At 42.1% G+C, this 13,512-nt stretch overlaps 1 protein-coding gene across 1 annotated transcript in view; it reads right to left on the bottom strand.

The window, feature by feature from the left end:
* The window catches only part of plxdc2b (plexin domain containing 2b), a 101,315-nt gene that overhangs the window by 52,959 nt on the left and 34,844 nt on the right, over nt 1-13,512 (bottom strand). The window contains exon 2 of the mRNA XM_069667621.1: nt 9,648-9,871. Within this exon, the coding sequence (XP_069523722.1) occupies nt 9,648-9,871 (224 nt within the window). The remainder of the gene's footprint in view (nt 1-9,647; nt 9,872-13,512) is intronic.

Genomic DNA, 13,512 nt, shown 5'->3' with positions numbered 1-13,512 from the left:
TTCATGGTGTTATGTCCAAAGAGTGCTGCAGGGATGATGTATTTTTGTGGGCCAGCCCGGATGTTAGCATAGCACTGGCTCCCTCGACAAACAACCAATGGGATTGGTCCTTGGATTTTGGATTATTGCAGGAAATACGTAACAAAAGTTTTGATAATTACAAGTTTTGTTGGGCAAGAAAATCTTTTATTTTCCTTACAACTTTTTTTAAATACTGGAGGGTTTGTATCAAGCTGCTTGTCTTTTCTTTTATGTAAACACACCTATTATGGCGTCACCAGACGTCTTTTTAATATAGTCCAAAAAAAGCCAAAAACAATGATGTGGAATCATTAAATTTGCATACATTTCAATGGCATGTATTGTTTTGGCTGACCGCCAAACATGGGTCTATATGTGACTGAGTGAGTGACTGAGTGACGGTACTTTCACAGCCGTAGAGAGAGAGAGAGAGTTGCGACATCACAATGGCGGATCATGGAGCATATTGGACCTCCACTGACGCGACTCTCTGTCTCTACAGCTCTGGATACTTTGTTCGACACAGTATGTAACACATTGCCCACAAAAGCGCACATTGACCTGACCGGTCAGCCACATACGAGGTTTTGACCTCGTCTTGCTGTATTTTAAACAGAAAAAACAATGCGTAAGTGGCCTACAGAGCTGATTCATTTGTTATGTGTTATTCATGTTTGCGGGTCAGAGTGGTGTGCCCCGGAACCTGTATGAAAAAAACGACAGCGTTGCTACAAGCCAGGGCTTCAGTCACCTTGCAGGTATCGCTGAGCGGATCAGTTACGTTTTTTAATTGTCTGTCGTGCTAATCATGTTGTTTACTCAGGATGTGGCGTTCATACGGATTGTTTGTGAACATGTTTTGCTGAGGTTTAGCGCAAAGTACGCAGTATCATTCGGCGTAAGAGCATCTCCAGCCAGTCCTGAAAAGTTTGCACCCTTGGTATGTGTTACTCACTTTAAATGAACCGTTAAGCTGTTTGGGTAAAGATTGTTTATGTATTCAATTGTTTTGCTTGGAAAAGCGAGCATAAATGTGCTGTTTGTTTAAAGTAATTGCAAATGCACTGTTAAGCACTGCCTATACTCTAAGAACTTATTGTGGCTCTATTTATCTTTATAATTTCACAGTGCTGGAAACAGAGGAACAAATTATTTGCACCCGTCAGACCTCTTCGCTGTTTTTATTGTTGCCGAGGGCTGTTTTATAATAATTGCAAACATTTTTGGAGTTCATTTTAAATGGAATATAAACACATTTGCAACAGGTTACCAGAGCTTTAGAAATGTCCCCGTCATTTCAGATACAAACTGTATCATTATAAAGTTGTCAGACACAAACTTTCATGCATAAACGGATACACAAAAACACTACAGACACTACAGATGCCTGAGCTGCACTCGGAGGAGGATAATAAACGAAGGACACTGTCACTCATCTTCAGTAGGAAGCTGCTTCTGCCACTAACGGGATGTTTTCTGCCTCTAGAGCACCAAAACAACCTGAAGAAAAGATTCATTCAGACGTTTAGCTTCCCTGCCCACCACATAAATATTTCATCACACTGACACCTGAATATCTTGTGCCTACACGCTTTCACCTTTGAAAGGCTCCTTAAAAGAAATTCTTCTGTATGAGATTATTCTGGTTGTTTTACTTTAAGAAAATAAAGTGCGAAGAAATCGTGGCTGTGAATACTTCTTAGAAAAATAAAGGAAATCTTAATCCCCTCAGCCGCAACCATGTCTCTGCTCCTTGAGAAGAAACAATTTCATGTATGCTCGAGGAGGACTTGAGCTTTGAATAAATGTTCCAATGTGTTGGGATTAAGCTGCATGTCAGCACAACACACACACACACACACACACACACACACACACACACACACACACACACACACACACAGAGCAGAGTACACAGTTAAATCACACTACAGGCTGTTTGAAAAGCACTTTAAGGACGCCATCGCTCTTGTGTGCTGCTCTTTATCAGCTGATCATACCTGTGATCCATTATTCATCGCTCTGCTGCATCTCCTGCCAGTTGTAGCAGCTTGATGGTATTTGTGTGTTTGTGTGTTTGTGAGGTGAAACTCAATGTGAGACTTCATATTGGTCAGTGCTGCACATCTACTATTGAGGCAGTTTCATACTGGTTTAAGGATGCTCAGTAGTATGGCCCAAAAGTGAAGCCAAACCATCTCTATCGCCCCCTGCTGACTGGCTGCAGTATAGGTCATAAAGCCCGCCTCCTCCATGTTAACAGATGGGACATGAGTCAAACTATAAAATCAAAATACACGCCAAATAAATGTTTCTCAAACATGGTTTCTGTCATTATAGTTAGTTCTTATCATGCTGATTTATGTCCAAGTGTTTATTTTTCTGACAAGTTTAGTTTTAATTAGATGCTGTAAAAAGGATGATTGACAGCTCTGTTGACAAATCCGGCTCCAGCAGAGTAGAGGAGGAACGGTGAGAGGAGACGTAACTTAAACAATCACTACAGTCATTGAAGTTAACATATCCAGACTTGTGCTTGTGGAACAGCTTGGGATCGGAGGCAACACAGAGTACACCAGGAACCACACAGGTATTTGACATAGTGACACACGACATGCCAATAAAGTTGGACCCCACTTGAACTAGTCTAACTTGGGTCATAGGTCAGAACCTAGAGGACATCTTCTATGCTACTACGTTTTTCTAGATTTACTGTTGGCCTAAAATTGGTGGATCCCTTTAAATATGTAACAGAAATGGAAGCAGAGGGCTAGGGTTAGAGAGAAATATTCATGTTTAGAGTGGGATTGTTTAGAAAAATAAAAAGATAACTTAAATATGAAGTCTGAGTTGGATCCAGGCGGCTGATATATAATTTAAGCCCTTCTGGTCTTTGGTTTAAGATCTCTTGGAGTTGATCTGCAAGCCGTCTGCTGGGTTCACACAGAATATGGCTGTAGTTTGATGAGATGTTCAGGGACACTACGTAAAACTCACTACGTCCGCTGTCAACTACGGCTGCAAACCACGTTGGCCGAGCCGCTGATAAAAAGGTACGACTCTATGATACAAAGTCAGAGAGCTAAACACCAAAGTGAACTGTGTGAAGACTGAAATTCAAACGAGCACAGGTTCATCTGTGGAGCCGCTCCAGGCTGCAGCAGCTAGCACAACAGACCCTGAACAACATAAAGACAGTAAACATCTCTTTCCAGACACATTCTCCTCTGGGAATCTTTTAACAAACTTGACAAACTGAGACACTAAACAAACAAAAGGGGGGGAAAAAAACCTCATTTGCATTCACGGCGGGTTGGAATATGGAGCGTGCTGAGGGTAAAAGCAGCTCTGGGAATCAAGAGGAGTAAAGAGAATTAGCGAGCCGCGCTGCTCGCTGCCTCGCTGTGTGAAACGTCTCCCTTAAGAAATCCACAAATAAACTGTGACTCTAGTGAAGCATGTGACCCCCCCCAACATAAACCAGACACTTATTACAACACATGAAAGCAAAACACACAAAAAACACCCTCAAACACAACACTCTGTCTGCTTTTATTGGCAACCTGACGCGTCTGACGGTGTTTAAATTATCAGAACAGGCTGAGCTTTACTGTAGATGTGAACAAGCAGGCGTGAAAATGACACCATCAAACGCTCACATTATTTCAGGAGTCATGTGTCACTCTTTGTTTCAGTTGTGTCGAGCGGTGTTGTAATGTGATACAGGATTCAAAAGAAAGGAGCAGTCAGTTTGTGTGTGTTGTTACGCTGCAGGACGTAAATAAAGTCGTGCCTCCTGACAGCTGTAAACAACCTCTAACGTAGTTTCTGTAACGCGAGGTCAGGACGTCATGTTGGCCCGCTTGGCATGCAGACAATTTTTCAGGTGATTCTCAAACTGAGCAGGTGTTGAGACCAAAAAGCATGCAAGAGTCAATGATCTTTAAAAGATAATCCAGTTTGAGTGATGTTACGGTTTGTCATTTAAAATATGGTAAAATAAGACAATATTTTACAACTTTATCCAACAATCACAAGAACAACATTTCTCATTGAAAGTAATCTTGAAAAATAGAGTTTTATAGTCTGTGTAGTCAGATTAATAGGCCTCATTTTTATACTTGGTGTACGGTTGTGTCCTATACTGGCTGTAAATATGACCGGAGCCAAGGAGGAAGTTAAGTGACACATATGGGGGTATACAGCTATTGATTAGTGAACTAATCCAAGATCTTTTTCTTAACTCTAACAGAGTCGTTGTTAACTCAACCAAACTTTGAGTGTTCTGGTCATGTATGAGGTTTTGGGCGTCATTGGTAATTGGTCTATTCTGTAGAAGTGAGGACCTGTGTTCAGTCCAATGAGGTGCAGCACAGGTTATGTCTGAGTCCTCAGCTTCTGCACCTCAGATGGACCCAAACTATTTTTTGATTGAAAATACTGAAGTGAGTATGTTTCTGAAGTTGTGCTGATCTTTCGCTTTGATTCGCTGATATACAGAGTTGTATCAATGTCTCATCCAATTTTAAAATAGTGGAAAAATCTGCCTTCCTGCATAAAAGACTTGGCAGTGGTGATGATACTTTTAATTTTAAGATGTTCACAGATAAGATAAGTGACAGTCACATTAAAGCCTCGACAAAGGACATGTTTTAAAATTTCCCTTCGCGTACTCTGGATGTAATCTCAATGTAAGGCACGCCACTTGATTTTAGTACAAGTGTTCTAGGTTTCCGTTTGTGGTACCTTTGTAGTCCGAGTAGTATTGACCAATCACGTATCAGCAGGCTGCTGTGTATGCTGGAAGGTTCATACCCCTGAGGTAAGCCAGAGTGCAGCCTCTGTGTAACTCACTATTTACAGTGAAACTGAGACCCGTCGGAAACAGACGAACAGGCGCTAATGAACCAAGCAATGACGCCGTTTGTTTTGCTGACATATTTGGAGGGGAGAATTTTGCTCCCCTCTTTATCTGAACACACGGTCACTTCTCAAGTTGCTTATTAGAAAAGGAAGTCTTGGCTGAAGTCCTGATCGCTAAACGCTGGATAAACCGGAATGCCCGACATGTTCGCCGTTGTCCCCAGAGAGTATATCATCGTCAGACTACAGCTGAGATTGCTTTACGTCCAATTATTATCACTTAATAATAAAAACCTGTTTTGGTGTGAAACTCAAATGTGTAAAATTTTAATTTTCTTTATAACCCACATTTTTGAAACACTGCAGAGTAGTGTATGTTTGATATGCATTAAAACTGTATACATCACTAATTGCATTCCCAGTTCCCTCCGCGCTTGTGCAAACACAACATTGCCCAAGTTTATGATGAAATTAGGCAACACAAACTGTTGGCAGGACTAACAGCTGGGTTATGAAATTTCTTGGAGCTAAAAACAGGTCTGTGATCCAAGACAAAGGTGAAAAACAGCTTTAAACTGTGGATGATCACAACAACAAAACAAAACCGTTAACAGCCACAGGCCTGAACCGAAAACATGTCCGGACAAGCCCCGGCTTTGTCTTGTTTGAATAAAAGAAACAGTGATGAAACTTAGATTGAATTCAGTGATACGGACATATTCCCACCGTTCGTTCCAACCTTTTCCTTATTCTACCTCACGATGACCTGAAGACACCGCGAGCTGAGAGGCTGTTTAATCTGCTTTAATGATCTGGAGAGCTGACACAGTGAGTCACAGTCGTTCAGGGCGTCAGACAGTCTGCTGTTAAAACCACTGTTATAAACCTGCACGTTAAGGTGAGACGAATCTATTGCTGGAATCTCCTTTTAATGGCACCAGTTAACCTAAACACAGACTGACCTCAGAGTAGGACAGTGAGTTACACAAAAAGACGTGATGTCCATGTTTGTAACAGTCTTTTGAAACAGATTTCTCGTAGGTATGTAAAGGAATTTATTTGACATTTTGAGAAATACATGAATTTATATTATTCCTCCTTTTTTGCCAAGAGTTAGAAAGGAAGATCAATACCACTGCCACGTCTGTACGGCACATGTGAAGCTCTAGCCAGCAGCCTGTTAGCTTAGCTTAGCATAAAGAGCTAAAAATCTTACCAAAAAAAGTGATATCTTGTTGATTAAAAGAAAAACACCACGTGGTTCTACTGGGGTTAAAAGACGGACTATTTCAATTTTTTCTATTTATTACCTGTTTACAGTCTTTATGCTAAGCTAAGCTAACTGGCCGCTGCAGTAGCTTTATATTTAGCGTACAGGCATGAGAGCACAGCCCGTGCCGCGTTCTGACTCGGGGTCTATTTTTGACGGAGGCCGCTTCAAACACGCGTCAAGCTCAACAGAGCAGATCGTTCCAAACAGGAAGTCACACACAAAAGCAGCATACAGCATCCGGTCATTTCAAAATAAAACACCATGTTCAGACCGGTACAGACTCCCGTTAATTTTAAGATCAACACACTGAAATCCTGTAAAAAGAACACTTTTAATTAAGTTGTGTACTCGCGTGATTTCTCAATTCTCGCACGATAATGTAGCTCTCCCGCGATCGTGTGATCTCGCGAATCCAGCTGCTTGGGCCAGCGCTCCGCTGCGCTACGGACCGGACACGCTTCCTGTGGGCGAGGGGCTCGCGCTGTTGACGGACCAGAAACGTGGCGCAGGCGGAACGGATCTCAAACGATGTCAACTTTGCATTAAAAAAAACATAATTGCTCTCGGAAAGAAAGTGAATAACTCTGTTCAAAGAAACTTATCTTACACATGAATAATTAACACAAGTTTTTGGAGTCAGCCTTTTCAAAATAAAAGACTAAGCACTTCTTTCTAAACTCAATATTTTTCAGCAAAAGTCATATAAGAAAATAGAGTCGGAGGAACCCGTTTTCAAGAAAGAAAGTAACTTCAAGAGGCTCATTTTTCTTTACAGGAAATGTGATTGCAAATGATGACACAAAATATCTCTTGGAATGTGTTTACCGTCACAGATATACGATGATATACGACTCTTTGAAAGTGTCTGAGAACAGGTTTTTTCCTTTAGGTGAACAAACAGTCCCTCAGCTGTCTTCTTCTCTCCTCAGTTTTAAAGACGAGTCCTTAAATCCCTTCAGCTCGCTGCCGGAGGAACATTTCAGCTCTACTGTCTCTGCCCTCTGAATATGACGGCTTTTCTCATGTCAACAAAGTGTAGTCGGCAGGTGAGGGAATGTGTGTGTGTGTGTGAGTTATGACAGGAGGAATGACAGGGTGTTTTTGCTGTGGACTGCTTTTCAGATGGGGAAAAAACAAATGAGCCTCGGAGGGCGACAACAACGAGGGAGGACATGTTTGTGTGATTGTGTGTGTGTGTGTGTGTGTGTGAAGCATTGTCCCTACATAAGTGTGTGTGTGTGAGTGTTTACAGCTGACGATCAAAGCTCCCTCCCTCCCTCCTCGCTGGGAGACGCGGGGCTGTGAACCTGAGATGATTAGAAGCCGCAGGAAAACTTAACGAGCTGTCTCACCCCCGAGCGGCCGCCGTCGTTATGAGTGAACGCCTCGACGCTGTGCGCGGGCCAAAGGCGTAACGCGGCGACACGGGCGATGCCTTTCATTTACATAGACGCAAACACAGGCCGAACCCAGCTATTAATCTCCAGCAGCTCCACAGACCCTCGTGGAACTGTAGGAGGCCGGGTTAATTTCCTGTTCTGGCCGCTCTGAGGTCAAGTTTAAGAGGATCCAGCCTCCTGCAGAAGGTAGATGAGCACCTGAGGGTTGAGCTTAATTTGATATAAAACATTAATCCTCAAAGGCCCCACCTAGACTGCTTTTTCATTACAATACATCCACTCTTCATGAGAGATTCATAATTGCTCCAGGGAACAGACCAAAGAGTATTTTTAGGACTTTATCGATTCATTCGCTTTATATTAGTTTGCTGCTTTACCAGACAGGAAGGTGAGCGAGCTGCTTTGTTCTGCTGGAGCCGAACAACAAAAGCTGGTGTGGATTCATTCAGAGGGAAGATGATGATGGAAAACTTTGAGTATCTAATGTGATTATGATTATTGACCCCAATCACTTGTCTCAGCTCCAGGACGCTAATCTTTATTCCACTCTGCGAATCAAAACAAAAGGATCTAGTTGAGATCAACTCAACCGAGTGAAATGAAGTGATTAAGGTTAAAGTAAAGGTCAGGAGTGACGTTTCGCGCTACATTTTCAAGTTAAAATAGACGAGAACTTCTTGTTATAGCTGTAGCTTTGTGGTTTTATTTTGTATATTTAAAGTTTGGACTCATGGATGCACTTGTTAGACCAAACCAGGACCTTTTAGTGAAAAATAAAAGCGTTTAAAGTCCTTGTGCGTACACGCCACACCCACACAGATTTCACTTATTGCTGTGTTTTGTGTAGACTAGGAATAGAAACATCTGTGCGGGTCACTTTAATGGGATGGAAGATAGAAAGATTCATGTCATCAGATCGTTCATTAGGGCCTGTGTCCACTGACTTCTCACCGGCACTTACTGTTGCTAGGTAACGAATTTTGTCTGCAAGCGACAAGTGTTAAATCATTCTGTATGCTTAATAATTGCTTTTATTAAAATAAATGTAACAAAGAAAGCATAAAAACAATGGAAAGGAAATCGTTTAACTATTTTCAACTGAGAGCGCTCACAGTGACAAAAAAAAACGCTGACACAGAGGGTGCTTCTGTGCTGAGGACGCCGAGCGCTAAAAACGCTGAACTGGCCCTTGTGGTTGTGTGATCACAGAATTGGTCAGGGGTTAATCTTCTTGTCCCGTGACAATAGATACAATATACCCATTGTATTTGGGTTTTATTTCATTGAACAATAGGCCTTGGCTAATGGGAGGGATCCTTGTTAGCCTGACTTTACATGACTGGGAGTTCATGTCATATTTCCGTCATTGTTTTCACTGTTTGAGGTTTAACAGGAGCTCTTTCAACGACAGCTGCGATGTAAATCTCAGCAAACCAACTCCACATATTCTGATAGTGAGTGCACTGAAAACCAGGCGTTAACCAGCATTTTATTTTCTCAAACAATTCCTGGAAACTGAGCTTTTAACTCATTGATCGGAAAGAATAGAAAAAATCAATCAAGCACAGAAGAGACAAAAGGAATGAAAATACCTCGGTGGGTGTGGTTGGGGCTTTTAATACTGCCAAAATGCACAATAAAAGGGGTGATTCTGTTATTAACTGGAGTGTTGTTCCTCCATACATTTTGGGTACTCGTGAGAGACAGTTTGAATTAAATAAACTTTCAAAATCAATGCAGAAAAAGCAAGAAATCCTGAGTTTAAGGGGTCAAGCTGAGAAAAACCCTAGACACTACACTTCCCATAATGCAACTGTATGGTTTTCCTCCAGTTTTTAATGCAGGCGTTCTGTAGCCCCCAAACACAAGCAACGACATCGCTCATGACAAAGTATGGTTACTTTCTCTGACTCAGAAAGCTCCCCCGGAGCCACAAGAGACATTTTACCGGTTCAATATTTCTGTAGAGCAGAACAGCGATCAATTCTGCCCTCTATTTCACCCCGCAAGTGACTTCTCTGATTCTGAAAACATGAAATAACCTCTAACCGTTATCTCAGTAGCACACCCTGGCTTTGACTCACACCTACCTCTATCTGGGAGCTGTTGTCTGTGTCCTCCGCCGACAGCAGGCCGGGGAAGGCTTCAGGCTCCACCTGCTCCAGCTCCTGGCCCTGCTCCTGACTCGCCCTGTTACTGTCCATGTTGCGAGGTTTGGGAGGGAGCCATCTCCTCCACCGGTGACTGTACAGCTTCACGTCCACTGCTACATCCTCGTCTTCTGCCTGCCCCTGCACGTACGAGTAAGACACCCCTGGGGAGACAGGAAAACAAAGAGTGAGTCGAATAATTGGTGAGCTATACAAGCAGAATAATCACATATGACAGTAATATTCTAACTGTCTCTGTGGACTCTTCTTATTGCACCGAGGGGGAAATCTCTCTGCTGAAACAGATGCACATTAGGAATGACTCAGCAGCCGTCACACAGACCAGTGGGCCACACACATACGCCATCATCCCTATCCCAGAGTCTGAAATGAGACAGTGGCAGCAGGTGAAAAATGGTGCTGTGTTAATGTAAACACTGACTTGATTAAGCGAGACAGAACGCCGGATGCAGGTGAAATGTGCTGTGTCATTGTAAAGTTTCCTGAGTCAGAATGAAAGAGAAAAAGGTGCCGCATATGTTTCAAGTGCAAGACCGTTTTCCTTCAGGAGATAGATTAGAGTTCTTTGTTCAGTTCAGCAATAGAAGCTAAACAACTCCTTCGGTCTTTAGTTCAGTCCAAGGACTCTCTTCAATTGTCTGGTGTAAAAGCTGTCAATCAAACTCGGATCAATTAAACACTAAAAAAGGCGGGTCTTTGACTGCTTCAAACAAGGTCTTGTTATTAGTGGTTTGAAAGTAACAGGATTAAGTGAAAGCACAAGCTAAAATCCAATCAACTGTTAGCATGTGTTTAAAGTTGCAGTGTGTTGAGGTCTCAGGTTCACCTTAAGTTTCTCAATACAAAGATAGTATAATGTCTTTGTGTCAAAGTGGTGTCCTTCCACAGTGTTATGGTACACTGCCGAGCCTCATTACCGTCCTTTTTCGTCCGTTTCTGCCTGTTTTTGACATTTAATTTGACATTATTAATACTCATAAGCAGTGATGTCATAAGATTTCTTTGGTCCATGTAATGCCACAAGTGCTCAATGAAATTCCTGGTCCAATCACAAACATAACTGAGTACATGTATCCGTCCAATTGTCTTCAAAGTGATAATCTTGAAGATTTTCATTTAAATAAATGTCTGTTAAGTCACTATCTATCGCCAAATGAGGTGACACAATGGTGATTGAGCCTATGGCCCACCGATGAAAGCCTTTGCATTCACAGTATTACAGACTGAGTGTCTGGTGCAACTTTCACTGAAAAAATCACAAGCGGCGCCCAGTTAGTGACGCGTTTTCCATCAGCCAGCAGTGGTTGGTCTGCCAGAGAGGGTAGGCGGAGCTAAGCGGCTGCTTTTCCGGTCTCTGCAAGTGTTGCGAGTAAACAGTAATCTACTATGGCTGAACAAACACAGAAAAGATGGATGACTACAGATACAACTTCAACAAGAAGTGAAAATCCAAAGAAAAAGAAACAAAAACTCGACGCTCAGATGAAGGCAAACAGTCTAAAAACGAAAGCGACCGTCAGAGAGGAAAACCAAGAGTTACAACTGGAGCCAACCGTGGACGTCACACATGCGACACTGTCTGGATATCTGGGAAGTGTGCTCCCGCTACCGTTTATCACCATAGATGTCGCCAAAGAGAACGAAACTGAGATCTTTTAGATTAGCACTTGAACACCTTTTGGTTGGTTTGCAATAAGTTCAAAGACCAAAGACCAAACCTAAAACAACAATGTATTTTTTAAGGAACCAAACAACACAACAGATTTAAAGCATTATGATTATGACGATGTGTGTTTTGCAGCCTTCAAGTACAGCATGAAAGCAGGAAGTAGAACATCTGAGCTGACACTGCACTTTCAGTCACCAAAACGCTACTGAACCCTACCTCCAAGTGTAATAAACATGTATGATAACCAGTAAATCTGTCAAAGAATGCATGTTCTTGTCTTGCTGTTGTGGACATTCACGTGGTGAGTTCTGAAATAAACACTTGGAGACCAAACTGTCTGAAAGGTTCACAGTCATAACGTGCTGTGCAGTCTGGCTGAATGAAACCAGGAGCGAGAAGTGTGCCGCGTCTCATGGCACACGAGAAGTCTAACACAGACAGGATGTGCAGGCAGACAAACCTGGTTCTGACCAGTCCTGTGGTAGCAACTGAAATTAATAACAGGAACTTAATAACAGATTAAGAGGAAGGGTTGATGCAAGCATAAGCTGTTTTTCTCCATTGCATGAACAATTAAAGGTTAGGCTGTGTAGAGGCCAAAAAACAAGTTTCATAAGACTAAGACAGAATGTGCCATTACATTGCTTACACAGGTTTCCCTAAATCATGTGGATTAGCTCCTTAACCCGCCTGTAGGTATGAATGAGGGCAGTCAGAGATGGTCTGTTTATCTGTTGGTCCTGTGATGGACTGCAGACTTGTTTCCCTGCCTTCAGGCTGACGTTTGGCATGCTTGGATAAGCTCCTGCTCCCCGTGACCCTAATAGGATTAAGCGGTTAAAGACAATTACTTATAAACTTTATTTTCATAGCGCTCATCCGAACACAAAGTTTACAAAGTGCTGTTGCAGCTATGCAAATTGTTTTGGCTCTAGGTTAGAGAATACTGCTGATTCCTCGACTATTACCCTACATTGCTTCTTTTTTTATGAGACAGAGGTCACTGGGTTTAACTAGCAGAGCGCGTTTTCCACTCCTCTTCCTCTGCCTCTTTTCTCTCACGCTCACATTTCTTTCTCCTTGTCGTCCTCCCCTTTTCCTCTCTCCTCTCTCCTCTCACCGGGCCCCCGACCAGCGCTTCTCAAGAGACGAGGAGAGAGGTGGTGAGAGCAGGCGGAGGCGCTTCAGATGCTAATTCACCCAAAGTGGAAGCTGACAGATTCACTTTATAATGAGCGTCAACAAAGCAAAGACGCAAAGAGACCAATCTGCTCTTCCATATAGGTGTTGATGTACATTGGAAGGATTTAACTGAGCAGAAGGCACAGAGTTTAAAGAGGACTGAGTGTAATTTGCAGCTAATTGTTTTCGGAGCCAAAGAAGAACAATTAAAAGTTAGTGCGCACCTTTTATAAGCCATGTTAAAGACCATAAACCAGGCCAGGAATCAGGCTGTAATTATGGAGTCTGACCTGAATTTAACATCCACTTTAAGGCTAATTACAAAATTGGCCGCTATGAACGAGGAATATATCAAATATGTAAAGAGTGAGGAAAACGTGCTCATGCATTTATCATCAGTGGACTCAGCTTATTCTTCTGTTTACTCAGTTTTATTCAATTTTTGCTGAGTCTGGTAATTTGTGTTTAGTCCTTTATATTTTGCCTTTATGCCTTTTGTGTCTTTTGTTTTACTCTGAATTGCCTCAGTTCTTTACAAATTAACTTGCCTTGCTCTCCCTTACAACTAAACCCTTCTTTCAGAATAAAGGTCCTGAAAACTAATTTACTTAATCAGCTTCTCAGACAAAAGTTACACGAGAGATTTCTGTATTTATTTTCGGTCTATGCTCTTCTCCCTGGTTTCTAAGTGCTATGTATGGGGCACTTTTAGAAAGTAAGTTAACGCAATGGCTTTTCTTTGTACCACAACTGAACACATTTTAAAATAATTCATCAATATATTCTTAAGAACTATGACTTCCTCTGTGGGGCTGTTTGCTTTTGTTGCCAAAAGAAAGCTGGAACATTATTAATTAAAGTTCCAATCAGGTACCTAGAGGAGTGTCTCATATGGTACTTCCCTGAGCTGTGGATAGCTATACAGCTAGCTAA

Source organism: Semicossyphus pulcher, unplaced genomic scaffold (genome assembly GCF_022749685.1).
Source record: "Semicossyphus pulcher isolate SPU_LCO1_2020_fin unplaced genomic scaffold, fSemPul1.0.p SCAF_18, whole genome shotgun sequence".
In the NCBI taxonomy this organism is placed as follows: domain Eukaryota; kingdom Metazoa; phylum Chordata; class Actinopteri; order Labriformes; family Labridae; genus Semicossyphus; species Semicossyphus pulcher.
This window is presented reverse-complemented; position numbering and strand designations above follow the sequence as displayed.